Here is a 27,965-nt window from a genome sequence, read left to right on the forward strand (position 1 = left end):
CTGGGATGTTTGCAGATGTACCAAGAAGCTTGTTTTGTTTTTAAAGAAAAGATTTCTAAGAAACCTCTTAACAGTTGTCTAGTCAGCAGCTGGTGCTACCAAGACCCTGTCACTAAATTCATCTCCTGTATGCCACTGATCCTTCTAAAGCCCCTCCAGCATAAAGGCCAAAATGGCTCTGCACATATTTGGCCACAGACAGGTTGTCCACAGAAGCTTTGTTTAGAATAGCAAGAGGATGAAGAACAGGGAAAGAGGGATGTCAAGCTACACTCAAGGCAGCATAGAGCAGAGAAAGGCACAGTGGAAACAAAGATCATTTTAATTGGGAAAAAAAAATACCCACTCTCCCCCTGAAACACAAAATGGTCTCTTCCCTTGCACGTGTCCACGTTTCCTCCAACACAGACTTCAAATGCAAGGGCCAGTGCTCCCTTCTGCTCTCCTAAGCAGCTCTGCCCTCTTAGAGAAAAAAATAAAAGGAGTGACAGCCACTGCTCTAAGAACCCATGACAGAACTGGTCCCTGTTTGGCACAATATTCAGGAGATTTTTCTCCCACAGTAATGGCATCTTAGCCAGACAGATCTGTCCTTGCCCGTTCTGATCTTCGGTCAGCACGTTCCCCCTTCCAGCAGTCTGGCCTGCTGCATCATCTGTGATCCTCCAGCACGTGGGATGAAATAAAGTGCCTTCTTACAGGGCCTCAATGCAGCTGATGAGTCCAGTTAAATTCATTCCTCTGGAAGCAGAGCTCCCAGAACCACGTGTTCATATTGTTGCCTCCATGTGCAGAACCTTCAAGGCCTCTGAAATTTGAGAGCTGGTGTCGATCTGGCCATACATCCCCACCAGGAAAGCCCTGTGCAGTAACACTGCAGCGTGCTCTGTGAAAGGGAGAGACAGCGTGAGGACTGAGAGCTCCAACATATGGCAACAGCAATCCAGCAGTGAACACCTGGATGAACGTTTGTAGCCGTGCAAAAAGTCCTCTCTTTCTGTAAAAACGGGGCATAATCCACCATCTAACAGCCCTGTGGGTACCTGATTATGTGAGGGATCACAACTCAGAGAGGAAAACCCCAAGGGAGCAAATCTGTTCATGGAAGCCTTCCTTGTCCCTTTGGCAAACCTCCCCTGTGACGCTCCCAAGCACGAGAGAACGCAGATGCCACCGTACCTTGGCAAAGAAGGGTATATTCAGGCAGGTTCCTCAACGCTGTCTGCACCACCTCAAAGTCTCGGCTGCCAAGGCAGTACATGAAGGTAGGAAGGAAGTCTGCAGCAATGCTGGGATTAAAACATCACAATGTCAGCACAGACCAGATCGCCATCAGCAGGCACGGAGCGGGCAGCCAGTGCCCGTCAGGGACTCACAGTAGCCAAGTCCCTGCAGTCCTCACCTGGGGTTGTTCTGAATGGAGCGCAAAGCTAGGCTGAAGGCCAGATTTCGGCAGGTCTCCTCTGATGAGCTCATCAGCTTCTGTAGGTTTGTCTGAGAGAAGATGCAAAAATAAGGATTACAAGGCCATCCAGGGATCAAAACTGTGCAGACTTGAGTACTGCCCCTTCAGCACCCACCCAGCCCTACATACATCCAGCAGGTACTAGCTGAGATAGGAAATCCCTCTGTGTGATAAGGATCATGCTGTTTTAAATGTTCTAGAACACCTTCCTGTAAACTTATGGCACATGGGACAGCTGAAATTTATTTGTATTTCAGTATTTATTTATTTATTTATTTATTTTTAAGCAGAGCTGTTCTGCTCTCTTCTTGCCCCATTACTGGGAAGGGGACAGAAGATTACTTCTTCCTCTGATATACAGAAAAGTTAAAATGGATGATGATGTATCCAGCATGCAACAGAGAGAAGACAGTAGGGAAGTAAATATTGCCTGCTGTCAGAAAGCCCAACTGAAGTTGCAGCATCTTCAGAGAAATTTAACAACCTCCCAAAAGGCAGGGAAAGGATAGCACTTAGGCTGGCCATGCAACACAGACTGTGGTGAAAAGAATCTTCTATTTCTAGTGGCAGTTTGAGACACCATACTCACAGAAAAAAAGGAGAGAATTTCTGGCCTCCGCCTGGACATCTCATCAATGTCTGTCAGCACCTCCAAAATGTCTGGTGGAAGACACAGATTGAGAGGGGTGACTGAAATTTACTGATCCAGCAAAGGAGCTATAAATCCACGTCTTCAATCAGTCAATTTTTGCTACCTGCACACACAGCTAGAGTAATAAAGGCAGTTCTTCAAAAAGGATGAGAGCAAACTGCCCAAGGTGGGGCCACCAAGCACTGTCGTGACACGGGCAGGGGAAGGAGTGGTGTGGGGTGTGAGGTTTCAATTCCAGAGTACCTTCTGTAACTGACAGGTCTTTAAGAAAGCCTCTTTTAAAAACAGTGCCCAGACAGGATTTCTTCCCCCTGTTTCTAGGAAAACTGTCACCCCAATAACACAACTTAAGTCTGATATGACCACTGGACACATGTGATTTCAGAAGACCTTTGGAGAAAAAGCGTGTTCTTCCCACGTACCAGGTTAATGTGATTTTCTTTCAGGAAGATCATCCAAGAAGTTTGTTAGTAACTCCATTTCTAATCAGTCTGGTATTTTTATAGCATAAAATAAGACGCTCCTATCAGCACTCCTGAGCTGGGACACCATCAGTGCTGGCTGAACATGAACTGTAGCATGCCCTGAATTACTCATATTACCTCCCAGAGTACCTTCAAGATCCCTGAAAAGCTCCAAAGCAGAGGCAGTCGCAGTATTGCCACGCTAAATGACAACAGCATCATGGGAAGCCTCTGTCACACAATCACAGAAGGTTACGGACGAGTCCATCCAAAACAAAACCCAAGCTTAACTGCTGGAGACTCCCAAACAAGACAAAGAGGAAACTGGCCTGCAGCTGTCATTTAATAACAGGGCTGGCACCTGTCTGCACGTGCCTTATGTTCTTGTGCAGCTCTGCAGGTCTTCACTTACCCTCAACTGTTTGGCCTCGAGACAGCCTCTTCATATATGGGGCCATTTCAGTCGGTGTAAGAGGAGTGAAGAGAGACACGTTGACAAGGGGGAGAGAGCCAGCTGCTGCTTCTTCTGGGGCAGAGAGAGAACAGTGACTTCTATTAGTTTTAGCAGGGAGACAGGTCCAGTGTTCCCTTGACCAGCAATACTTTAACAGACTTCCTGGCTCTCGGCCTCCAGCCCCACTGCACCTTCTGGTACCTCTGCTGATGCGAAGAGAGCAAACCTTCCTGACCTGTCTTAATACTGGAGAGTTTTCCCATTTAACTTTAAAGAGAAGAGTGGAGAAGTCAAGGTAACTTTAGGGTTTCCTGACAGGTTGACCCTGAAGTGAGTCTGAGCAAGGTAAAATCCACAGGAAAGAAATTCACCAAGAGCTATTCCACAGCAGTAGTAATACCAGTGACAGGGAAAACAATCTATCACCTGTCCCAGATACTGGCTTCAAGCTGTTGAGCATACAAGTGCTGTTCTCCATTCTAAATACCTTTTCACTGGAAGTAGGGACTTGATCCTTGTGGGTCCCTTCCAATTTAGAATATTCTGTGATTCCATGAAAAGCATCTGCACTTCAAAACGTACTGCATTTTCACTAGCTGGAATAGCTTTCCAACACTCAGACTCACCATCCTTCTCCTCCTCAGAGCCCCTGTCCAAGATGCCACTCTTAGTGGGCAGACTCAGCCCAGCCAGGAGGGACTTCAACATCGCGAGGTCACTGTTGTCTGATGACAGGTCACTAGAGGAACAGATGGCACATTTAACTTTAAATAGCAATAAAGGTGTGTAGACAACTAACAGCACATGTACATACATTGAAATAGGGTAGAAACAAATTTCTTAGAAGCAGAAACAAGATTTCTCCTTTCAGCATAATAAACTCAAACTCATTTGTACCTACATCTGCAGGTGGGATCCTGCAGCCACTGCTCAGGGAACAGCCCCTCCTACTGGCTCTCTGGAAATGTCTGCAGGGCACCACAGTGCCTTACAGGGGCATTAAGGCATTATGTGAGTTGGAATTGTCACCTGACTTCTTTGGGCTTAGCTTTCATCTATAAAAAGGGAGACTGCTCATCTTAAGACATTTAAGTGACCTGAGGATGAAGCAGTGCCACATTAACAGCTATTGTTACATCCTCTTGCTGTCTCCTGTCCAATTATCTCACGGCAGCCTGCCTGGCCAAGCCCTCCATTGGGCTAACCGTGGTAAGGAAGCTTACTGGAGTGGATCGGAGTGCTTCTGCAAGAAGGAAACAGATGCTTGAGCATTGCATGTGATGTACTTCTGGATAAACTGGACAAACTTGCTGATGAAAGCAGCCAGGTGCCGTGAGGATTTCCTGTAGTTCTGAGAAAGGGTAGGGAAGATGAGAGTTAACCACAAAACAGCAGTGATGCACTGCCCCATGCTGCACCTCTGGGCTTCAAGGATTAGATTCCTGATCTCTGGCCTCCCCTTTAAGCTCCCCCCAGTACTTGATACACATTTGAGCTCTAAGTTATGCAAAGGCTCTCCCTCTAGTGGCTGGCAGCCCACACACGGATACAGAGCAGGAACTTTTCCTACCAACAGCAGCCGGATGAAGGACAGCAGACAGTCCCATAGTGCCGCCTGGTGCTCGTTCTGGAAGACCTGTGGCTGAAGCAGCTCCAGGATCCCCAGGATGTGGATGAAGAAGGTCAAGTGGTTCTGTTGCCTGAACTCCTGGAAATTGAGGTGAACACGGCCATGCAGCAGAGCTGCAATCATTGGCAAGTGCCTGAAACACCAAACAGAACAACACCCAGCTCTAGCCTCTTCCTAGACACAGTTACAGGTTGCTACACCTCAGTTCTTGTTAGCATCCCTCATCCCCTCCCAGGGTTCTGGGTTTAATCCCTGTTATCCATGGAATCAGCAAGCACCATTTCCAATTTCTGCTGCTTTTCTCTTAACTTTCACACATGAATGCAGATCCCATCACAACCATCATGATTACTCCAAACTCACTCCCCTTCTAGGGCAACGGTGGATGCTTTTCAGTGAACCCAGCCACACAGAGGGTGAAAGGGGAGAGTGGTACCTAAGAAGTAGGATAGGATGAGCCACAGCTAGCTTCCTGCAGGCCATGTTGGCATCCCACACGCGGCTTTCTGACGACTTGGAGTCACTGGTGTCTGCAAGGAGGTTAATGAATCTGTGAACCAGGGCATCGAGCTAGAAAGAAAAGTAGTGAGTAAACAGTTAAGTTGAAAGCAAAAGCAAGCCCCTGGCTCTTCAGCAGTGTTTCCCAAATACATTCCAACTACAGATGAGGTTAACAGAAATTATTTTCAGCTAGAACCTGTGAGCAGATGCAGCGTTCCAGCTGGCACAGGATCTGAAGTCCACAGTTCCTATAGACATCAAAGCAGGATCAGACGCCTGCACACTTGTGCTTTACAGAAGCCTTTGGCACACAGAAATTTATATAAGTAGAGCTTCAAGTTATTTTATAGTCAGACACTGCAAAATAAACTACACCTGAACTCCCTGCTCCTGAGAGTGCAGGCAGGGAAGGGGCAACTGAAGAGCAAGGTAAAGAAACCAAAATGACCCAGCCAGTATTTGACAGTCCTCTCCTTTTAGTCATGGTAGGATTCAATCTGGGTGCACAGCTGGAGAGGGGCTTTCCCGTGTCTCTAAATTTACCTTGCAAGTGCTGCTGTCCCTGGCTCCTTCACTGCTCAGAAGCACCTCAGGCATAGACACAAGTTGCTCAGGTAGTTGCAGGTACATCTGAAGCAGAAGGTCCTGGCAGCATTTTCCCACAGAGCTGAAGAAAAAAGGGAGATGTCACCCTCTGGTTACTGCTTTAGTTCCACCAGAAAACATCCCAGACCCATCAGATTCATAACAACCTTCTTGCATTGGCAAAAATCTTGTGTAAGAGTGCAGCTACCACTAATCTGAATCAGTGTTTTTTCAGTCTGAATGAGTGTTTTTTCAGTCTGTTCTTTTAACTACTTTCAAGTCATGCACAGTCCACAGGGATCCAACATGCAATCTACACAGATCTACACCACTACGGTATTTCCAATGCTGGAAAAAAGTTACATCAAGCATTTTATCCTGTATTCCTGAACGCAAAAGTGCCCTGCAATTTCACTTTTAAGGTCACCTTCCTGGTTCCAGTAGCACTTAAAATGGCATCTTATTTCCCCCCAAATCTCTGAGAGAGTATTGTGTGTAAGCACTTGTCATATGGGCTCTGGAACACTATTATTAACGAAGATATACTGGCAAGTTTCCTTATTACCTGTCTACCTGTGCCCAAATAACTACAATTAGAGCAGACAGTGCTCTCCATTTGCAACCCCACCTGCTTCCCCACTGCTGGATGCAGCTGGTCAAATACTCTGTTACTTTTTTGATGCTCTCAAGGTCCCCATGAGAACAACTGAGCAACAGAGGCAGTCGAGACTGGATGAGTGTGCAGGAGGCCTCTTCTGTGTTCTGGTATCTGGTTTCTGCTTCAGCCAGGATCAACTCCACCATGCTGATCAACTCTGGTGCTTTTAGGTGGAGCACAAACTCCTCGCGGCGCTTCTGTTATGTGAGACAACACTCAAAATGAATCCCTAGACCCTTAGTCCCTTCTAGTTATGCCTTCCCCACATAAAAAGGAGCATCTCTTACAAGCAGACTTAAGAACTGCTCTGTATCCAGGAAGTCTGAAAGCACATATCCCAGCCCCCCAAAGAAAAACCTCTTTACCCCTCTACTATTTCTGAACTCATTTACTTCCAACCCAGCATGCGTGATGGGACAGAAGCCATAACTGAATCATCAAACCAAAAAAATTCCTCTGTGGAAGAGAGATGCAGTCCCCTACTCTCGGTGCGGTGGGAATTACTCCACACCGGGTTTTATCTTGCTCACGGCTGTAGCCTTTTGACTAGATCTTTAATGGATATTGTGGCAACTCTGCTGGAGCTGCAGAGGAGATGTCAAGTGGGCAAACTTATGTGTGTTCATATGAGCTTTTTGGACCCCAAATTGCCACTGCAATATTTAGCAGAGCAGAGCAGCAAAGCAACCAGCTGAGGTACAGGCAGCAAACTTGGCATGCTGCACCCCTATCACTTCAGCCACCTCTTGGCCATGGAAAGCCAGGCAATGTGAAAGCATCACCTCGCACCCCCTCTGAAGATGAATCTTGGAAGAACTGAGCCACTACCTGAGGAGTTCTTTGGTCCCTTCCCTGCCAGATCCGAGGGATATGAATACAGGCCCACAAGAAATCCAAGGATGCAGTTGGGTCAAACCTGCCAGAAGACAAAAGAAGACAGATTTGCAATTAGAGTCAAAGCAGCCCTCAGGCAGCACACAAACACATGGTATCGTCTCTAAACATCACAAATACTGTGAAGAAAAACATCTGCAAATGTAAAAATAGGATCCATTAAGTCCCAAGAAGGGGTTTGGTTCTGTTCCCAGATTGTGACTAAATATTTCTTGAAGTAAGCACAGCACAGGGTATGCAGCTGAGCAAATGGCATTCGCTAAGAGTACGGTAGCTACAGAATCTTGCACCACAAAGCCAGAAGTCTGTCATAAACATAACCAACTGGTACAAGGAGACCAGTGACCATACTGCCCCAGAATCCAAAACATCCTATCTGTTATCCTGGATTGCAGAAATTAATGAAAGTGTTCGTGAGCAGGAGATCAATAATAAAATAGCAAGAAACAAATACTGCCAGCTTTAGACACACTGCTAGTTAAATCATGGCCTGACTTGCCACCAGTGTTAGTGTTTCCTGGTCTGTAAGTTTAACAAATTTAAACACGGTACTACACTACTGCAGTAGAGCTTCATTATTTGAGAGCAACATATAGGAGCTGAGAGCTGGGGCTGCTCCAGAGATCAGAACTGGGGGCCTGACGCCAGGAAGGGGGATAAAGAGTGGTAACAGAGTTTAGTACAAGCAAAAGATCCAGCAGAGCCTGCCCAGGTACAGAGACTCCCAACAGTTTGCTATCCAAGCAATCTTTCAAACCCCATGTTCATAAAGATTATCAACAAGGGCAATGCTAGATAGATTACCCAGCGATTAGCACTTCCTGTTTAAAACACAGCCAAATCTTTATGTGCTCCTTCCATCAAACAGCAGGTAATATTTATATCAAGGTACACAAATCAGCATGACTGAAATCAGCATCCCTCTCACAAAGCCTTTTTTTGGCTAGGTGACATCTCTTGGCAGACGCACCGTGGAATGCAGCAGCTCTTGTTCTCAGCTTCTGTTTGCTCTCTCAGACATAACGTTTTAAGTTGGGCGATTTGCTTGGCCCAAAAAACAAGACTCACCTCTGCTCCCGGTTTCTGCACAGCAGAAGTCTGATGCATTGGTGCAGAGTGGTCCAGCTGGACTGGTGAGTGAGAAGAGCCAGGAGATATGGACGGAAGGAAGGCACCTGGGATCCTGCCTGGAAGTACGAAACAAGGAAGATTGGTATAAAGAAATCATTACTGTGAGGTGGATGCAGGAGATAGCTTGTATTTTACAGAAGGATGACAATACAAGCAAGCACATAGCAGAGAAGACAACAGATGGATTTAGGATATGAACTGCAAAACTGTCTAAAAGCACACGGCAGTATCCATGAAATTCAGTTTTAGTCTTAGCTTTGGCATAGCACTTCTGGACAGGCTATTTATCTGACTGCAAAAATACCACTGAAAACATAGCTGGCTGATCTATTATGGGACTAGGCTGTGTCTGTCATGCTCTGAAGTCCTGAAAAGAACAGGCCTGAAGAAATATAAAGATCAGATGAAACATGACTTGATCTGATGTACTAGAATCCCCCTCTTAGTCAACCTGTATGGCTTTGGAACATAGCAATGTGGAAAAACAAAGAATTCCCTTGCCCTGTTTCCAGGTGCAGATCAACACCCCAGAAATGCCGTTTCAGCACAGAAGTCCCTCTGCCCACCAACTCTTACCTTGTTCCAGGAGAACAGTAGCTTCTGCTGGAGATCAGGGCAGCTGCTTATCACCTCTGGGTCCAACATCTCCAGCCAGTCATTCAGAAGGCCAGAGGAGGGCCCCAGCCAAGCGGCTTCAGTGCTGAGGAGAAAACGCCTGTATCAGTGGTGATGCCATTGAAACCAGGCCTACCAGTGAGTTCCCAACATCACCCAGACTCACCTGCAACTGTCCAGCTCCTTCTTCACTGGTGTCTCTTCTTTGTCCTGGAGCAACAAGGAGCTCACCACTGCAACTGGTTTCATGGCAGGAAATCTGGCAGTGGTCTCAACAGTAGCTGAGAAGAGGACCGTCAGGAGCTCCTCCAAGTATGGCGAGTGAGTTTCAATCAGACCTTGAAGGGCTGTAAGAGGCAGAAATGTGTCAATAGCTACAAGATATGGTGAAAGCTATGGAACATCGTAAGGGTATCACAAAGGCAATGAATTTCCCAGAGCATGGCTCAGTAAGGAGGATGGAAGCCATTTGTATCTTGGAACAGTAGGCTTCTATTTCTCACGGGATTACTGGAAACCAGCAGTCTGCTGAAGAACTTAATCCCAGACACAGGCCACGGTTTATAAACCCACACACCAGTGCAGGGGAAGGAGGGGATACAAGACAGGACCAAGTTCAGATCAGTTTGCATTTTCTGATCCAGGAAGAAGGCAGCTTCCCACTGCCTACACACGAAGCACTCCCCTGAAGGGCTGAAGTCCAGCCTGCTGCAGCAGTGGGGAAGTAGAGAGGACAGACACACCTTTGCTGATGAGCTCCGGCTCCACGTTACACTTCTCTCCTGATTTCAGCGTTGCAATGATGGCACGTACTGTGGAGCTGATCAAGTCAGGGTCACGACGGAAAGTCAGAGCTTCTGTGAGGTGCAAGAAGCCACCTCGAACTGCAAAGAAATTACAATGTTGGCATCACAGGGACAAGCCACATCAGGCTTCTCTTCTACAGATGCACCAAGTGGTTGCAGGGCACAACTAATACACACACATCTACTATGTTCTACTATCATTTTACTCCTGCTGTAACCCTTGACAGCTTTTCTGCATGTTGCAGAGACATATGGCTTAAGAAAATATAACCACAAACCCATTTTCATGCCTAAGCTCTCAGTCTCCTCTCTACAGATGGCAGATGACAGTAACCCTACAAGTCTTGATGTGACCTTGTTTCAGAAGCATTCTTGTGCGCTCATCTTCCAGGACAACAGCAAGCATGGAATACCTGGCCTGAGCAATTGGAATTTCTCCCTGAGATCCACTCTGCTTGGTGAGATGCTATTAGGTGTCTACTACAAATCCCTGTAGCCAAATTACTTGTTTGCCTCCTCATGGAGCTTTATAGCACAGTACAAAAACAATTTCTCCCCCTGTTCACTACTAATCATACCTCTACAGCCCACCCACTTTCTGCTCTGGGTGCAGTTTCATTTCTTTCCCTTTCTTGTCCCACTTGGTCTACTCTGACTCCCACAACCTGCCCAATGCCAGTACCGTCACTGATCCTGTGCCTTGAGGAGTACTGCACAGCAAAGGCCTTCAACTGAGCACGGAGAGGCCCATCTTCCACCGCGGGGTTCTCCAACCACTGCAGCATCTGCATGAGGACTTTGAAGAAGAGTGAGGAGAAGGCAGTGTCTTGTGGCATACAGCGCTGGGGAGAGCAGCAAAAGAGACTTGCTTATACACACTTCAATCACAGAGCAAAGACAGCAGGAGAGGCAGACAGTGACACGTACTGCCAAGAATACACAGAGCACACCTACTCTGTTGGACCACAGCTCATAGGTATCAAGGCAGCAGCCTTTGATGTACAAAGCAGAAAACTCCATCACACCCAAAATACCTCTCCAAGCATAACTAAGGGCAACTTTGTGCCTTCCTCCACCATGATGAAAAGAATGAGATATTTCATTGGTTAACTCTCAGCCTGCTCCAAAGCTCCCTAAGGAATTACAGACCTCTACTCTCAAATTGTCTGCAAATGCCTTGGTTTGCGAGACATGTTCATGCTGCAAAACAGCACAAATTGGAACTTCCAAAACCAAGAGACCCAGAGCAGCCAACCCACAGTGCCACAGAGTTACCAGATTGGTTAATGTACACCTAACCCTGCACACAAGCTCTCAGCACTGCTAGACTAACGAGGCCAGCCTGTATCCATGTGTCCATGGGACAGCTTGAGTCCCTCTGTACCACGCTCCCCAGGCTGTACGTCCAGCACTACACAGGTAGAGGGTCTGCGCACAGCAGAGTGGATGCACTGCAGATTTTCCTTTCCTCCTCACCCCTCTTTGTTCAATATGCTGCTCACCTGATACTGGTACAGCTGGCGCATCAGCGGGCAGGAGATGAAGTGGTTGCGATGCATTGCCATCACCAGCGCCCCGCTATGCGGTGAGTTTATCAGCGCAGCTACTGCCTGGAGGAGTCGCGCGGTGATCCCGGTCACTGGCGTGTTCCCCTGGCGGATACGAGCCAGTTCCTGCCCCAGGGCCTGCTGCAACGCCAGGGCAAGTGGGCGCAGGTTTGAGTTCTGCCACCGTGGGTCTGGATTTAGTGGGAAGAGCTGGAAGGATACAAAGCAGAGCACATTTATGAGAAAACAAATGAAAGGACTTGCTATACCATACACATCCCTGAGGCAGAGGATTGATTTACCTCGTACAATCATACTGACTGTGGACTAACCAGAACCTTCAAAGAGCTTTTTCAATTTTTTAGTGCCTGGTACAGGAAAAGGCACAGCATCTATGCAACACCAATATGACTGTCAACACTGACACTGCGGGGGATCACCACACTGCCCAAACACAGGCAACCAACTTGGCCAATTAACTCCCTGTAGGTTTGTCCTGAAGTCAATAGAGAGAGGGAGGCTCTGCTAGCAGACATGCCAGGGTACAAAAGCTGTTTACATATAGCTTTGCTGCCAAGGCCCTGTGAGCATTTCACAAATCCTCCATGCACTGCAGAGAAAAAAGGCACTATACACAGAACAAACAATGTGCAGAGATGACAACAAGCTAGTAAGCACTGACAGCATTAGGCATGATCAAAAGCCACATTATGTTCAAATTACAAGAAAAAAATCTGTCCAGTATCAACTCCACCAGGCTGTAATGACGCAGCCTTATTTTATGCAGCTTTTTCTTACTTGCTGTCTGCAAACGCTGAAGAAAGAACAGGGCAAAAAGATGCAAGTATAAGGGATATGTTTTTTACAAAGGTGCTGCAGGGAAGCAGTTAAGAGACAATCAGCTTGAGGTTACACCAGTACCTGTAGAAAGATGCCTGCTAGGTCATCTTCTGGGCCCAGAACCCGAACCTGGCTTAAAGTCCGGATCCGGCTCTGGCCTTGACTGTTCTCAGGGCTAGATTTTGATCTTGCAGTCTCAGCACTGTCTGTAATAATAACAAAATAAAGAAAAATGCTGTTATGCTGACAAACATTTGGAAGCCTAGCACTGGATCACCTTCAGCTTTAATGTCTCTGAGGAATTCATTCAGAATCCTTTTCCCTCAAGGCCAAGCAAGACCACCTTTTCCATACCTCTCAGAACAAATCACTACAGTAAACTCCAAGAATACCAGAATTTCTCCCCTTAACAGAAGTGAAAAACTCTAGGAAGAACTAGTGTCTAGTTGTAGCTTGCAAATGTATTGCAACACAACTGCTTCTGAAAACAGTTCTTCCTAGTCCAAATGTCTTTCCCCTGTTGCCGTTGAGAGGAAGAAGACTGATGTTCAGAAATTTAGGCAACGTTGGGCTGGTAAGATTACCTCGGCGGGCTGGTAAGGAGGCTGTGAGCAGCGAGTGGAAGGTCTGGCCTCCTGTCGCTCCTCTTTCATGCTGAACCTCCACAAGGTGAGCCATGTAGTCTGAAAAAAGACAAAATAGAAACAAGTTGTCTCACCCTCTTTAGTAAAGAAGTACAGAATTGGCTGCTGTCAGTGTAGCTACCACAGTGAAGAGAATTTGTTGTTACTATGAACTTTGTAAACATGTAGCAAGTCAGCCCTATTTCTTTTACAAATTAGCCTCCAGATTATCTCTAGACTCTTTACAATCCCATCCAGAAAAATCCTTCTCTACTTCAAGAAATACAGCCAAGAGTCATCTAGACAAGCACCAGGGAAAGACAACAGGCTGCAAAAGCAGAGTTTGCAGAAGTAGTTTGGATTTTTTCCAGGAAGTCACAGGATGTGACTGTAAGAAAAATTAAAATGAGTAATCTTATATGGAGCTCTTACTCTTGTCCATGATGTTCTGCTCCAGTGTCTGTGGGTCATGAGATACCGCCTGATCCAGGTACTGCAGAAGTTTGCTCATGCTGGAAACTGGGATTCCAAAGGACTGAACAAAGAGAAGTAGCTGCTGTGGCTCCAGGTCCTGCAGAGCTGAAATACACAAAGATACAAAGAGCTGAAAAACACCAAGTCCTGAGACCACCAAATTGCTTATACAGGGTCATTTTTATCACCTGGTATTTGTACTTTTGGCTGGACCAAGTGGCACATTCATGACAGGGACGCAGAGAGCCTAAAGCCAGAAGTCTGACAGCTGCCTACTATGTTTTCACTGCTCTGCAAATCATTACCTTCTTATTGCATCTTTCAGTTAATTCACTCGCTGACTAATTTGATCTTCCGTTTAATTTGATCAAAACCTCAGGAACCCAATCATCCATATTAAAAAATAACTTCCACCCTATCTGTTAATGGCTCCAGGCAGGAATTATTGAATAATTCAATCACCGGCTATAGAGAGCTGTCATTTAATTAGTAAGAAAGGGACAAAGCTCTGAACACCAAGAAGACAGACAGCACTGACAAGCTGTGCAAGGATACAAGTAACTACAGATATAGCTCACATCCTTCAGCCACTGCTCTCCACATTGCAAGCATGCTATGTCCTATGGAAGCAGTGCTTTGTCTTTGATCGTGTAGCTTAATTTAATCTGAACTGTTGTAATAAAGATGCCATCCAATTCACACTCCTGTATTTCCTTTAAATACACAGAAAGCACAGTAGTCATACAGACTCTCCCATGCTTTAAAAGTAAGTGACACTGCTTATAAACGCCACTGAGATTCAGCACTTGGATCAGAGTGAGAGGACCTGCCTTCAACACTGCAGTAAGGAGCTCTGTCATAGGCACTAAACTCCTCCTTCAGCCTCAGCTTTCACTGAGTTCTGCTCTTAATGCAGTGGGGATTAACCTGTGTGATAGTTCAGCAAGGCTGTAGTCATTCTCAAACCCATGGTACATGGGCTACAAATCATGGCTGAGGAGGGAATAAACATTGGGACAACCCCCAACAGAACCCAGAACCAACTCATATTCTGCGTATCTGTTTGACTCCCTAAAGGACACAGTGAAGAATCTATTGAACGCTCAGATTGCAACTGTCACAAAATCCAGAGACAATGCCTTTTAAATCCCAGCTCTCTGTTCAGCTGCAGGGTCTGCAGTGACTGATTGCCCCGCCAAAGGCATTCAAGTAGGACAGTTGGGCACACAGAAGGCTTGAGCAGGGAAGACTCTCCCTTTCCTACCGGAGGGTCTGAAAGGCCAAACATCCCACAGGCTCACCTGCATCCACAAGACGTGGAACCTCGGAGCGGATCATACGCAGCTTTAGCCAGTCAGGAAGCAGCAAAGCCTCCTCTGAGGTGTCAACCAGAAAAGCAGTAGGAAGAGGCTTTTTCTCCGGGAACCATATATCCAATAACGTGTAAAAATCACCATCCCCTGCTTAAGAGCAGACAGAAAAATCTCTTATGTTCAGAAGCACTTCAAACATACTACACTTCTGTACAAATCAATGCACCAGAATACCTTCTTGCTCAAAGGCTAGAAACAACTTGGGAATAAATACTACCAAATGGAAGCATGATCTGTGAATCTGAGTGCCCAGTTCTCACCCTACAATAACCCTCTGCATCCTTTTTGTTCAGCAGGGGGGACACACCACCATTGTAATATTTCCTGCTGTCTGCACAAGGCAGCCTGCAAATGCTTCACTCCGTGCAGCACTATTCTGACATTCCTACAGCTACAAGCAAATTTTGCAAGGGAGAAGGCTGTAAGCAGAATTAACAACAGCCTAATTCATTATGCAGATAGAGAAAGGCTCTCTGTCCAGTCCACAGACCCTTGAACACATCTGAGCATACTTCACTAACCTTGAGGTGGCCCTAGTGTCAGCAGGATAACCATGGCATGAACCACGAGGATGTGCATAGTGGCTGTTTCACCACTAGTCCAGCGAAGGAACACTTGATCCTGGGACTCTGACTGGAAAAAAGCAAAGCAGAAGAAAACCAGATGAACAATGGTGGGGAAAGAACAAAAAGTGAGATCTGCGAGAAGCAGGTGAAAGGACAATATGAGAATGGACAGGTTTGGTCTGGTCAGACTTTGACCAAGCCCCAGTATCTCCAACAGTGGAAAAAGAAGATACAAAAGGAAAAGAAAATGCTTTCTATGTGTACATGCACACTTGGCTCTGATACTATGCCAAGTCCCAGTTATTTTCAGATCAAGGATCCTTGAACTAGACATGGTTTCTACATACTGAGTAACCCACAATGGGCATCTCTTGTGTTAAACTCATCCTTTCTTCTTCTACCTGCTTAAGAAAGGCAGAGAGGCACTCACCCAGCTGTACACTTCCTCGCCTTCCTTACTCTGGCGCATGCGTTTGATGTAGCGAGAGAAGATGGAGAGGAGAGCTACAAGCACCGCATCCGACTCAGCGCAGTACGAGAGCTTGGAGAAGAGGTGAGACATGATGGTAGAGCGCTCCACTATGAGCCGGGCCACATCCTGAAAAGGAAAAATTTCCATGGGATCTTTACTAAGCAACGTACACGAGTCCTCCTGCCTTATTCTGCCACATCTTCCAGTTTCCATCACCAGCCCAGATAACACTGGAGACCACCACGTGGAGTCAAGAGTGAAACTGTCAAATCAGGAAGAATTCAAGTGCTTTGCATGCATCTTGTGATACCTCACAGCATCACCAGTTGTAGTACAGCTGCATTCTGATGCATCCCATTACAAAAGGGAGCATTTAGCAGTATTTATGAAGTAAAAAACACATTCCCCTGAAGAAACGGTATTATTATTTAACAATCTCCATATACTTAAGCAGACCTCTGCAGGCAGAAAGAGCCTGTGAGCCTCTAGATCCATGCAACTGAATCTCAAAGACTGCTACAACGGATGTTGGTCAGTGAACTTAAAAGCAATGAAAAGCGCACCCAAGAGTGACGATGCATACAAGCCAAACATCCAAAATCACCAAAGCCTTAAAAAAAAGAATCAGAAATCCAATTTCAGTTACAGAAGAATGCATATCCCACCACTAAGGTTCCTGGCCTCCCACTGTCACCCAATGTATGTGACTGCAGGTTTAGCACCTGCTTACTTGAGAACCACTACCAGACGGTGGCATTGCCTTCAAGCCACTCTCCACTCTTGCATTCCCCATGCCAGCTGAGATGGGCTGCAGGACTGGAAGTTGTTACTCTCTGATTTTCTGTCTGAATGATATGAAACCAAAGACACAGGTTGCCTTCCAACACATACCCAGAAACATGACCATGACCATCAAATTCACATGCTCCTGAAAACCTCATCTTGATGGTACAGCAAGTCACCTGTATACCACTGCCATTTGCAAGGAGTTCAACATGTCAGGTCTCCCTCATAACCTCTCTGCCCCTGCACCCTGCCTTCTCACCAGAGCGAGGTCGTTGTGCTGTCCCTGCTCCTCCACTGGGGCGTGCTGGGAGAGGTACACCAGGTAGGCACTGATGGTCTGTGGATCTGTCTCCATGTGAATGGCCTAGAAGGACAATTCCTTTCATCAGGGATCAGGAGGTAATGAAACTAAGCACCAGCAAAACACATTCTTCTGCATGCACATAAACATGTCGACACCACAGCCACATGCAGTCTGCTCAGATTTGTTTTAGCATGAATAAAATAAAGAATAATTTGCCCCACAGCTGGCCCCTTATCCCTTCCAGCAAAAGTTTACCTGTTGCAAGGCAAGAGCTGTTGTTGCTCTAACACTATCAAACAGTGGCAGCCTCGGGAGGTCTCTCAGCAGCCACTGATATCCCTGCAGCAGTTCAGAATCCCCAGAGTCTTCTTCCATGGGGTGATCTTTCTCCTCTCCATCACGCAGCCCCCCCTCTGACAGCACCAAGGACAGGCCCTGCAGAAATCAAAGCCCATGCATATGAAGTCACAGTTGGATCACTCGTTTCATACTAGTAAACAGAACAGAAACAAGCTTCAAATGTCATGGAGTGATGCAAATGCAGCACACACAGCCTACAACAGGTCTCACAACATGTTTGCTTGACAGCTACCATGCTTGAAAGTTTCAATCCTCTTTAAGCACAATCTTTTGAACTCTGCGATTCTGCCTGCCTTGACTATGCTCTAGAGCACCAGGCATTTACTGATTTACATTCCCCACTGGCAACAGCTGCTGCCAATTACTCCTCATACTACATGATGTGCTGAGTCTACACCTGAACTTCACAGGAAACATAGCAGAATCCAGATCTATCTTAAGAAAAGTACTACTTGGCTGTTGAACAGAGAAGGCTTCTGAGCAGCAGGAAGCAGAAATGCATTTGATGGGCCTTGGAGACTGAGATGAGTTACTAAAGACAATTGACATGAAAATTGCACTGCACAGCAGTCATGAGAATCTAAGAATCTGCCCTTAGCTTCTGATAAACCTGAGTCAAGATATTGATTTTACTCACCTTCATGGCTAGGACCCGTGAGGCCACCTGGGAGGAACTGAGGCGTCGCAGGAAATAGTCAAGCACCTCGCAGGTTGTCTGTTCATCTGCTTTGGGACCCAACAGCAAGTCTTGCAATCGTCCAAGCAACTGCCTTTGTTTCTGTTGTCTCTGTGGAACAAGGAGTTGGCCTTTCCAGTGAAATCTAATCCAGGACGCACAGAAAGTAGGTAACAGAACTGATCTCCAAGAGACCACTCACCTGGCGTTTCTTGGCACGCTGCTCTTTACTCTCACCCTCCTCCTCTTCTTCACCTGAGGTCGACTCGTCAGCAGCATCATGAAGCAGGAATTCACAAAGGCACTGCACGGGCAGGACATCCAAGGAGCCCTCACTGGACTGAACCAGATCTGCCAGCCATGGCATTGACTGTGACGAGGCCTAAGAAACAGAAGAAGCCCTGCTTGCTCTGCTCAAGTTTTAGAGATGAGGGATCAGATCCTAACTTAGCCAACCCATCAGGAGAGCCTACCTGTCTCTGAATGATGTTGAGAAGAAAGTCAGGATGACGGCTGCGACACAGGAGGTGGCCCAAGCGAAGCGACTGGTTCAGGCTTTTCACCTGCTCCAGGACATGTGGCGGAGGTCTGCGTGGGGGCCCCCTGTCAACAAGAAGTGAACAGAGAAGAAGTGAGAACAGAGAGAAGTGAACAGACAAGTTTCACAAGAAGTTATTCACAGACAAGGCACGCTTTCACTCTGGTACTAATGAGGACTGAGGACCGATCAGGTCAGCAGTGTGTGATGGCCACATTCAGGTTACAACAGAAGGACGAGGACTAAATGCAACACGTATCACACAGGCGACCAACTTTTGGGGCTCTTCTTGCCTACCCCAACCACCCTATCAACAGTAGATTTTCTTAACTAGCATTAACTGGGTTTTCCTGATAGCACCAGACTGCAGAAGGCTACTTACTGAGGATCCAGACTTGTCAGCTGGGATAGCAAGAGGCTGCTACTCTCTGTAATTGTTTGTTTTGTGGACGCAGCAGCCAGATGACCCTCAAATGCAAGGATCTCCTGTTTTTCTCTCTGGGAGATTTGAAGCTCACGGTTAATCATCTCTGTGCGCGTCTCTTCATCCGTCAAGGTACATTGAGGATAGGAATAATTGCTGAGAAAACAAGTCAAAAACAGTTACCTTGTCCAATTCAGAATTTATGAAACAGTCATAATGTCTCTATGGCCTCAGTTCCATTAGGGAACACAGAAAATGCAAGGCAGCTTCCCAACAGAGCCAGGGAGACTCGAGACCTTTTCAGTAAATCGTGCAACAATCATGCTCTGAGTTTTATTCCCATGTTGATAATATTTCTGTTGGGGGAAGGCTTCTTTCCCACTCAAACTATAGTGTTGCTGCCAACCTGCTATTTTACACGTCCCACTAGAAAGGAAGGAGCCAACTGGCACAAACTTCATTCAGAAATACACGCTCGGTGCCCTTATTTGATTTAGGGGGGGGATTTAGACAATACTAACTTGGTCATGACCATTTCCATGAGCATCTTTAGAGAGGGGTACTCCTCCCACGCAGCCAGACCTGCAGCACACAAGAGAAGGGTAGTCAGGGATACAGGAAACCAGTCAGGGTTTTATTGAGATCCTATCGCAATCCACAATAGGAAGACACACACACACTTCGGAACATCTTGCCACACTCAGGGCATGGAAACTGTAATCCCAGCCACCTGCTGGTCCAAACCACCCCACTGTGCATTTCTGCACACACAAGGAATGTGCATTACAGCACAGTTAGCTAACAGCAGTTATTTTGCCATCCCAGCATATGACTTCAACACAAGCAACTAGACTTCACCCAGCACCTTCGCCAATTTTTGCAGCAGAACCAGAACCCTGAGAAACATCCACACTCACCAATGTTCTCAGGATTGAACGCAGCCACTACAAGCAGGAGAGGCCAGGCTTTCCAGTACAGGGTAGAAATAGCTAGATTTGGAGGCTGGTACCTGCAAGAGACATCAACAGATACAAGTGATTGGATTTGGTTACCGGAGGGCATCCCAAGCCTACTCTTCTCCTTAGTCACGCACTGAATTCAGTCACACCAGCTCAGTGGTTTTCAGGAAGGAAAAAATGAAAAAGTCTCTCACGGGTGCAACAACAGAGTTCAGTTGAAAAATTCTAAAGCAGAAAGGTCACAGTTCTTGCAGAGGAAATTCCATTCCATGACTCAGAACTTTCTTGCCCTGGAGAAATTTCCACCAGAACATGACTTTGAAAAGGTTTTCCCTGGTGATTCTGTTATTAAAAATTCTAATGGGAAATAGCATCCTGAAGTCTGTGAGCTAGTGTTGTTAGTCACGAGGTGAAAGTGAGCTAGGTCACAACAAGGTGAAAATGAGCTAGGTCACACAGCGATTATCTACTTGACAAGCCTTACCCTGGGGGTAGCTGGATATTCTCTGGATGGTGATAAGTGCACAAATTTAAGACAGCATCGATCAGCTGGATTCTCTCTACCCTCAGGACTTCAACATCTGGAAGAGGAGAAAAGACCTAACAAGTTATCGACTGGCCCACCTGGCAAAGTCCTTCAAGAAAAGCAACACTAACAGAAATTCAACTTGAAGCAACTATGCTGTTGTGGTCTTGCTCTCATGATATTCCAGAATTAGAACAAAAACAACAATAAAAAACAACACTACACAACTCTTAAAAAGCAGCAATATTTAAAAAAGACTTGATATTTAAAAAAGACTCAAAAACCTTGTGTTTTCAGCTGCAATTTGGTTTAAATTCTTCATAAGGGCATTTTTTTTTCCCCCACAATGAATCCAACCTGCTATCCACATCTTTTTCAAAACTCAAGTGCATTCCTTCAGGTAAGCAGTGAGTCTGCTCAGAACTTCTGGGGCTCTGAAGCTAAAAATCCATTTAAACTTTGTTGCGAGCTTTCTAACTCACTGTATCTTAACTCCGAGTCTGCAAGGGCTCTCTGGAACACGGTAGGAGCTGTCTCAGCCCTGGGTGGTGATAAGTGGACACACAGAAGTTACCATTGGAGCTTTGTGCAGTCTTACCATCGGCTTGCACAGCCGCAGCCCGCTTCACCAAGTGGTCAGCAAGCTCCATGGCATCCGCAGGGCCAAGAGGGAGGTCCCTTGACAAACCGATCACGAGGATCCGCATCAGCGTGTCTTCAAGGATGGGCACCTCAGAGCAGAGGCGAAGGAAGAAGCTGCATGAGACAACAGACATCAATCATGCTTCCCTTGACAGTAGCATGAACATTGCTGAAACCCCACACAGACCCTACAGCTCATCTGAGCACAAAATAACCCACAGCTTAGTTTACCACCTTTTCCCTGGTCTGCAGCTCCAAGTGCAGCTGCCAGAAACAATTTGTTTGCATTGCTTTGTACCTCCGCACTTCAGCCTGCTGGAGTCCGAGTTCCCTAACATTATACCAGTACAAACCATACAGCGCAGGCCTGCCCTTCTTACAGTTACAGCATTAAGATATAGAGCAGCTTGCCACAGGGAACAAGAATCAAGAATAGAAACTGAGAGAGACTGAAAGAACATTCACCAATTTAAGGCACTGTAACCAAGGATGAAAAAATCAGGCACAGTTCCAAGCTTTTCCAACAAAGAGCTACATAAAGAGCACCAGAAAACACTAATTCCTTTGCCTCCAGCTACAGCTCTGGTCCACGTTCCCAGCCATGGATGGAGCACGCACTCACTTGCGGTCACTCTCAGGGGGCCAGTTGTCCCATTTGTAGTACGTCTCTGGCTGTTCTGTGAAGAGCACCTTGTGGAGGCTGTCAGGATGAAGAGAACAGCAAATATTACCTGTGTGAAGCTCAGGAACACATTCAGCAGTCCACTCTCCCCATACTCCTTCTAACGCTACCCATTCTACACATGCAAGAGCCTCCTTAGATAAACTAGCCTACTAAAACTGACAGTGCTAATCAGAGCCAAGAGGACTATGCGGTATAGACATTGGACTTTTATACCTTCCAGTGAACACACCTCATACACTATTAGTTCTGGCTTGACCTGCCTCAGTAATGCCTTGAACCACACCCTAGGATATGATCTCATCTCCAGAGGCAAGCAGAGAAGACAGTAATATATACGGGGCCCTCAACTATACGGCCTGAAAAAGGATGTCAGGCAGGACAACAAGGGGTCCACAGGAATCATTCCTGACCAGATAACTGGAAACTCCCTATTGAGCCAGAAGGGTGAACCCAAATAATACAAATCAGAAGTTTTCCATTATCACGTATTTCCAGTGAGAGGGTGCATTTGCTGGCATTCTTGAAGGGGAGACAGTCCCATTCTGCACCCTTCTAAAACATTATTTCTGCTCCCTGTCTGTTAAGGGGAAGAGAGATCTAACCAAACCCTGGTACATGCATGGGTCTTCCTAACATGTCATAAACAGTTGGGAAACAGACTGGATAGGCACAGCAGATGCCCAAGCTGATGCTCCTACCAGTGCACGTAGTCCTTGGGAGCCAGCTTGCTGATAGATGGAACGACCGTATGAAGCCACCAGACTGCATCGCGTTGGATAGCAGCGATTTGGTTCTGGAAAGAGCGCAGAACTTCTAGGTCTGAAAGACAGGTTACAAACCACTCACATATCACAGCCTCATACAGAGCAAAGCAGGAGAAAGCATCATTTCAAGACCAACAGTAACCAGGGCTCTGAGCATAAACAGTCAGTAAGCTGGGGAGAGAAATCAGACAGCCTTTAGCAAGCCAGCACTGACAGAACATGCAGATGTGTCAAAGTGAAGCACAACAAAATGCCAAGATGCACCACAAATGAATTAGGGTTGTGAGAAGACATCTGGGCAGTCACTTCAATGTCCCCCAAAGCTCTGCTCTCTCTGCAATAAGTCATCTATGTTTTCCACAGATATGAAAACTGCCTGTTTCTCCACCCAGCCACTCAAATGGCACACCTCCCAACTCTGCTAGTCTCAGAACAGCAAGCAACCCCATGCTCTTACTTAGAACGGAGGCTTAGAGGCCCCTTTCTAACTGTGGCTGCAATGTTACCCCAGTCCCAACACAGCCAGGAAATATTTGACAAGCCACCCATCTTCAAATGGAATCTGGGCTGTCTGCTTACTTTTTTTCTCTCCTTTGTCCCAGGCAATTCCAGCCTCCTTCACCTGGGCTGTGATACCAAGCATCATGGAGACAGCCAGCAGATCAGTTATGTGGATGACAAACCGCTCCTAAAAAAACAGGAGTGAGTCAAATCAAAGCTGCCTTCTGGAACAGTGTTTTGTCATCAAAACGGGATGTGGAAAAGCTGCTGTAAACTGCAAGACACGAATACTGAGTTAATCAGATAATAAGAGGTGTGGGGACGGATAAGATCTGCCAGAGAAACAAATATAGAAGAGTCTGGTACACTGTGAGTACCATTCAGCAGGCACACGGGTCAAACAAAGTGGTACCTTGAATTCCATTTCTGCGTACTGGGCCTCCTTTCGTTCCTGCATAAGGCCCAGGCAGAAGGCCTGGAAGTTGATTTCATGCTTTGTCTGTTTAATGATCTCTCGCAGCAGTGCCCGTGAAGCCCGCAGGTAATCATCCTTAGTAGTCAACAGGTCCTGGAACACCATCGCTAGGTACTGAGACCATACAGAAAAAGAAAGCTTTCAGTGCACTGTAAAATATCCACAACCACAGAATGAAAAGACATGGAAACAACACCGGTAATATGCTTGTCCTTCAGACCCCAGGGAGCTGTAAAACATTTCTCATGTAGTTTTGTTACCACAGGGCTGGTCACACTGAATGTGGGAGTCAGAAAATGCCCACACACGTTTATTCCTAACAAGTGTAACAACCTAATTTCAAACCAATATGACGTGGATCCCACAGCTGTCTAAGAGAAGATTTTATTTGAGCCTCGGTTCAGCTAAAACTCTCAAGCATGGGTCTGGCCCCACCAGCAGTCACACAAGACACTACACCTACCTTTGGAGCTTGCTCTGAGCTGTGCTGAAGAACAGTGTACAGGATCTGCATGTTGTTGGGATTTCTTGCATTTGAAAGCTCATTGAAAATCACAAACTTAATTGTCGTGCCTAGGTTATCCCTGTGTGCATTCAGCAGCTCTCTGCAAGGGAAGACCACAGGTATCAGAGCTGAGACTTCATTTCAGCTAGGTCCATTGTTCTGATTTTTCTCTGAAGTATTTAACACAAAAAGTGAAGATGGTGGGGGCAGCACCTACATTCAGCAACACCAAAGGATTACTGAGACTTCCAGACTAATGAAATTAAATTGAATGTGACACAGAACACCCCACAGCCACACCTGTTATTTAAAAACACTTTGTAGAGACAGAGCCCCATGTACATCATCCGGAGTGCTCTCTTCCCATTACAGACCCAGTCGCTCACTCACCTGACACACAGCATGTAGTGGTTCAGAAGGACTTTTGGCTTGAGACGAATTTTGATCAGGTTAGAGATCACTTCCATGTCCTCTGAGCTGTGGGTGTTGCAGTTCATGCAGACTGACATCAGCAAGTCCTGAGCTGGCTTGGTCAACTGCAGAGGAAGAACAAAACTACTGCAGCCACCTGACATCGCAGACCAGAGATGGAACTGGACCTCCAGGCTGGATTCCAGACCAGGCCCAAGTAAAGGCACGGTTCAGTCTCTGTTCTTACCTTGGGATTCTGCAACCACATCTCCAGCCGCTGCACGGCCATCTGTCGCACCTCTTTGTAGCCACAGGTTGCTGTCAGCAGCCGGAGGAGGTTCCTGGAGACGTTATCCATGGGCTGGCGCCGGTTAAGCTGGTCCCGCAGCATGTCCAGGACGTACTCCTCCACGCTCTCTGCGAGGTCATCGTACCTGGGCCATACAAACTGTGTTTTATTCACTTCTGCACAAGCTAGCCTGGTCATGCTGCGTCCAGAGATCAGCATTCTTTCTTGTTTGTGATAAAGGTTACAAAAAACCAAAACCAACACCCATTTATTAATTTCTCCTGATGTTCAACATTCTCTAGCAGGTGCCACAGGACAGGTATTGCAAAGAGGGAGCTCTCTGCTGCAGCACCACAAGGGGGGTGAGCACAGACAGATCTGCCACACGGCTGCACCAGGAGAGGAATGCACTTTACCTGGGCATGAGCTGGCCCTCCTGCTCCGGGCTCATTTTCTCCTCTGCAATCAGCAGCTCGCTCTGACTGTCTTCCTCCTCTGTCATGGAAGGGTGGGGGCTACTCCCTACAAAAGACCAGTGCACTTTGTGAGACCATTTCTCTTTCCAGAGATCGATCGCTCACACTCGTACGCATTCAGCTTCTTTCAAGGGTTCACATCAGCAACACTGGAGGAGGCCACAACTCGTCACCTTCCCACATCACAACACACTCAGGTCCTTCATTCAAGTCTTTTTAACTGCTTTCACTCAAACATCCACTAGAAACGAAAGTGACACTAAATAATGGAAAATCAACACTAGAAACTCAAAGCCTGGTTTACAGGATTGGCTCCTATTTCCTAAGCACATTCTTACCAGCACTAAGGTCCCCACTGCTACGGCCAACTTCGCCATGCAAGAGCATGCTCTTAGGAGGCATCTTGGTGTTAAAAGCTGTTTGGATGTTATCCACGAAGGTCTTACAGTGAGGGCTGTCCACCCAGATGCGCTCCCCAAGGGAGTCCTCAATGTAAACCTAAAGGAAAAAAAAGCCACAGAGAACACAAACCGTGCTCAAGCTTTTTTGTACACGTTTGTTGCAGGAATATTTGACTTTCCCAAGTTATCATTTATTTTCAACATGCAACTGTGAACTAGGAAACTAGCATAGCCATGCATAGATGAAAAAACTGAGACCAGATGACTGCAGGCAAATCATATGAGAGCAGAGCACCAAACCACCGCATCCTAACCTCTATGGGCACTCTCCCTCTCGAGCAGGGAGTCAGATTAAGCTCTAACAAAGATTTAACCATAACTCCTACCTCCAAGATATAGAAGCTTGCCTTTCAAAACCTTCTCATTTTTAGATCAACAAGAAAACATTAATCCTTGCAGATAAATTATAGAGCACAAAGTCTCTGAGACACTTATGTTAGCAAACACCATCAACGGCATCCCAGAGAAGAGCAGAGAAATGCAAACAAGACCACAGCACTTCAACAGCCTGTGGAGGTTTTCCTTGGTGAAAACAAGGACTGCGTTTTCCTTCCCTTGTCCACACAGCATCAGCCCAGTCCCCATTTACTGCCTCCACCATGCTGAGGGATAGATCACAGGACACCCCCTTGCCGTGCAGCAATAATAAATCCTCTGCTCTTATCCTGCCCCCAACACAAGCACTTCCCAACCCTGGCTGGTTTTATACATGTGTCCACCAGTGCCTCAGCCCTGCAGGAGCATCCTGTGTTCAACAACCTTGACAAAGATCTCTGGCCAGTTCTCATCCTCTTCGTAAGCTGCCATGAGAAGGTTGCAGGCCAGGACAGACACGAGGCTGTTCCCTTTGGCTTTGAAATTGATGGAGGCATCTCTTCGGAGCAGGCTGCATAGTGCCTGGAATATTATAAAAAAAATACAATAAAATTAAGCAATCTACCAAGAAAGAAATACAAATCTCAGTAATTACCATAGAGCTGTGGTATTTACAAATACACGCTGATTATGTTCTGATATCAGCTGGAGGGCAGCTGCAACTACACTCACAACTGGCAGGAATTTCAGAAATGTACTTCAGAAACACACAGAAAGGTACCTCATAAAGCCCAAGAGTCCCCGCACGGCACAGCCCTCACCTCAATAACCCCTTCGGTGGCAAAGATGTTTGGTTTGATTTTAGCCAGGTACATCAGGCTGAGGTACAGCGTGGTGTCGGGCTTGGCTCTGTTCATTTTCAGCTGCTTCACCGCTCCACACAGCACCCCCTCGATGCGGTCATCGTTACCTTCTGCCTCTGCTGCCTCGATCTCCTCCAGCAGCACCGTGGGGCCAACTGCAGCAACCAACACAGGCGTGAGTTTGATACCCCCAGGCAAAATAACCTGCCCCGGGATGCTGCCAGCACCAGCCGTGTGGAAAGCAAAGGATGGATCTGCTTACCTTGACTCCTCACAAAGGCATTGTCCCTATCCACACCCTATTAAAAATCCCATTTTGTGCCTGACAACACCCTGTTGATTACTTTTGGGTTGGTCTGTGCTAAAACAATCCTCTGTAAATATACCTAATGCCAGAAAACGGGGTGACACTTCAAGAAACAGTGAGATCCGGTCTGCAGGAGACAGACGTGAGTGAAACACCACAGAAAGATTTTGTCAGTAAGGTTTCCGTGTAGTGCCATCAGACAGGGCGAGGACAACCCGACACAGAGAGGGGAGAGGAGACAAAACCGTGACTTTAGCCACAACCAGGGGGTGAAACCCTCAAGGACAGAGAACAAATGGAGACGGGGGGGTTTACAGAAAGGCTGCCGGGCGTTGAGCCAGGCTCCCACAGCCCTACCCCGGCCACCAGGAGAGCAGCACACCGGCCTTACCTTCGATGGGGATGACGGAGGGCTCCTTGATGGAGGGCGAGATGGCCCGCTTCTCCGCCACCGCCGCCTCCGCCAGGCGGCCCAGGGCGCTGAGGGGCGGCGTGGAGGCCAATTTGGGCCTCTTGGCCAAGCCGCCCAGCCCGGGGGGCCCGGCCAGAGCCGCGGCCGCGTCCCTCTTGCGCTCGGAGGGGAGCCCGGCGGGGGCCGGCTTCAGCAGCGAGCCGGAGGCTTTGCCCTCGCCGCCCTGCCCCTTGGAGCCCAGCGCGATGAAGTCCCCGGGCGGCGGGTGCGCTGCAAAAGAGGCACGGCCGTGAGATGAGCTGAGCTGAGCTGAGCTGAGGCGAGGGCAGCTCCACAGACACCCCCCCGCCGCCCCCCGGTACTCACCCGAGGGTTTGGGCACTGCCCCCGGCCGCCGCACGGCCGCCGCCTTCGGGCGGTTCATGGCGGAGCCGCTGCCGCTGCCTCAGCCCCGCTCCGGCCGCCGCGGCGCTGAGGCGGCCCCGGGGGAAGCGGGCGGAGCGCGGCGGAACCAGAGAGAGGAGGAGGAGGAGGAG

General features: G+C 47.3%; 1 protein-coding gene across 3 annotated transcripts; it reads right to left on the reverse strand.

The window, feature by feature from the left end:
* Nucleotides 1–304: 304 nt before the first annotated feature.
* On the reverse strand, nucleotides 305–27,955 carry INTS1 (integrator complex subunit 1). 3 transcript variants are annotated; one of them, XM_027469242.3, is made up of 47 exons: nucleotides 27,796–27,955; nucleotides 27,409–27,699; nucleotides 26,669–26,865; nucleotides 26,292–26,429; nucleotides 25,410–25,569; nucleotides 25,012–25,117; nucleotides 24,554–24,740; nucleotides 24,286–24,431; nucleotides 23,854–23,995; nucleotides 23,328–23,504; nucleotides 22,994–23,102; nucleotides 22,349–22,469; nucleotides 21,588–21,665; nucleotides 20,922–21,079; nucleotides 20,282–20,378; nucleotides 19,756–19,847; nucleotides 19,360–19,420; nucleotides 18,797–18,994; nucleotides 18,350–18,479; nucleotides 18,079–18,258; nucleotides 17,838–17,987; nucleotides 17,096–17,275; nucleotides 16,796–16,900; nucleotides 15,709–15,876; nucleotides 15,234–15,345; nucleotides 14,641–14,802; nucleotides 13,298–13,444; nucleotides 12,827–12,925; nucleotides 12,324–12,448; nucleotides 11,358–11,612; nucleotides 10,538–10,697; nucleotides 9,793–9,933; nucleotides 9,216–9,396; nucleotides 9,011–9,134; nucleotides 8,372–8,490; nucleotides 7,238–7,325; nucleotides 6,380–6,606; nucleotides 5,710–5,833; nucleotides 5,102–5,235; nucleotides 4,606–4,798; nucleotides 4,259–4,386; nucleotides 3,662–3,774; nucleotides 2,994–3,104; nucleotides 2,055–2,125; nucleotides 1,403–1,494; nucleotides 1,180–1,289; nucleotides 305–886 (listed from the first exon to the last, which is right to left on the reverse strand). In XM_027469242.3, the coding sequence occupies exons 1-47, from the start codon at nucleotides 27,851–27,853 to the stop codon at nucleotides 771–773; spliced, it is 6,561 nt and encodes a 2,186-aa protein (XP_027325043.1). In that variant the 5' UTR covers nucleotides 27,854–27,955; the 3' UTR covers nucleotides 305–770. The 3 variants fall into 3 exon arrangements, with proteins under 3 accessions (XP_027325043.1, XP_027325042.1, XP_027325041.1); XM_027469241.3 differs by having other exon boundaries at nucleotides 2,994–3,107; nucleotides 14,641–14,799; nucleotides 27,796–27,954; XM_027469240.3 differs by having other exon boundaries at nucleotides 2,994–3,107; nucleotides 27,796–27,954.
* Between the last annotated feature and the right edge of the window lie 10 nt (nucleotides 27,956–27,965).

The sequence above is a fragment of the Anas platyrhynchos genome, chromosome 15 (genome assembly GCF_047663525.1).
Source record: "Anas platyrhynchos isolate ZD024472 breed Pekin duck chromosome 15, IASCAAS_PekinDuck_T2T, whole genome shotgun sequence".
NCBI classification, from domain to species: Eukaryota; Metazoa; Chordata; class Aves; order Anseriformes; family Anatidae; genus Anas; species Anas platyrhynchos.

What these genes read in the sequence shown, in the direction of transcription:
- INTS1 (XM_027469240.3), bottom strand. Translation starts at nt 27,853, where the DNA reads ATGAACCGCCCGAAGGCGGCGGCCGTGCGGCGGCCGGGGGCAGTGCCC. An exon ending in ATCCAGCAGTGGGGAAGCAG is followed by an intron (nt 5,834 to 6,379) that starts GTGGGGTTGCAA and finishes TTTTTTCTTCAG; the next exon opens with CTCTGTGGGAAAATGCTGCC. An exon ending in CCTTCATCCGGCTGCTGTTG is followed by an intron (nt 4,387 to 4,605) that starts GTAGGAAAAGTT and finishes ACCCTTTCTCAG; the next exon opens with AACTACAGGAAATCCTCACG.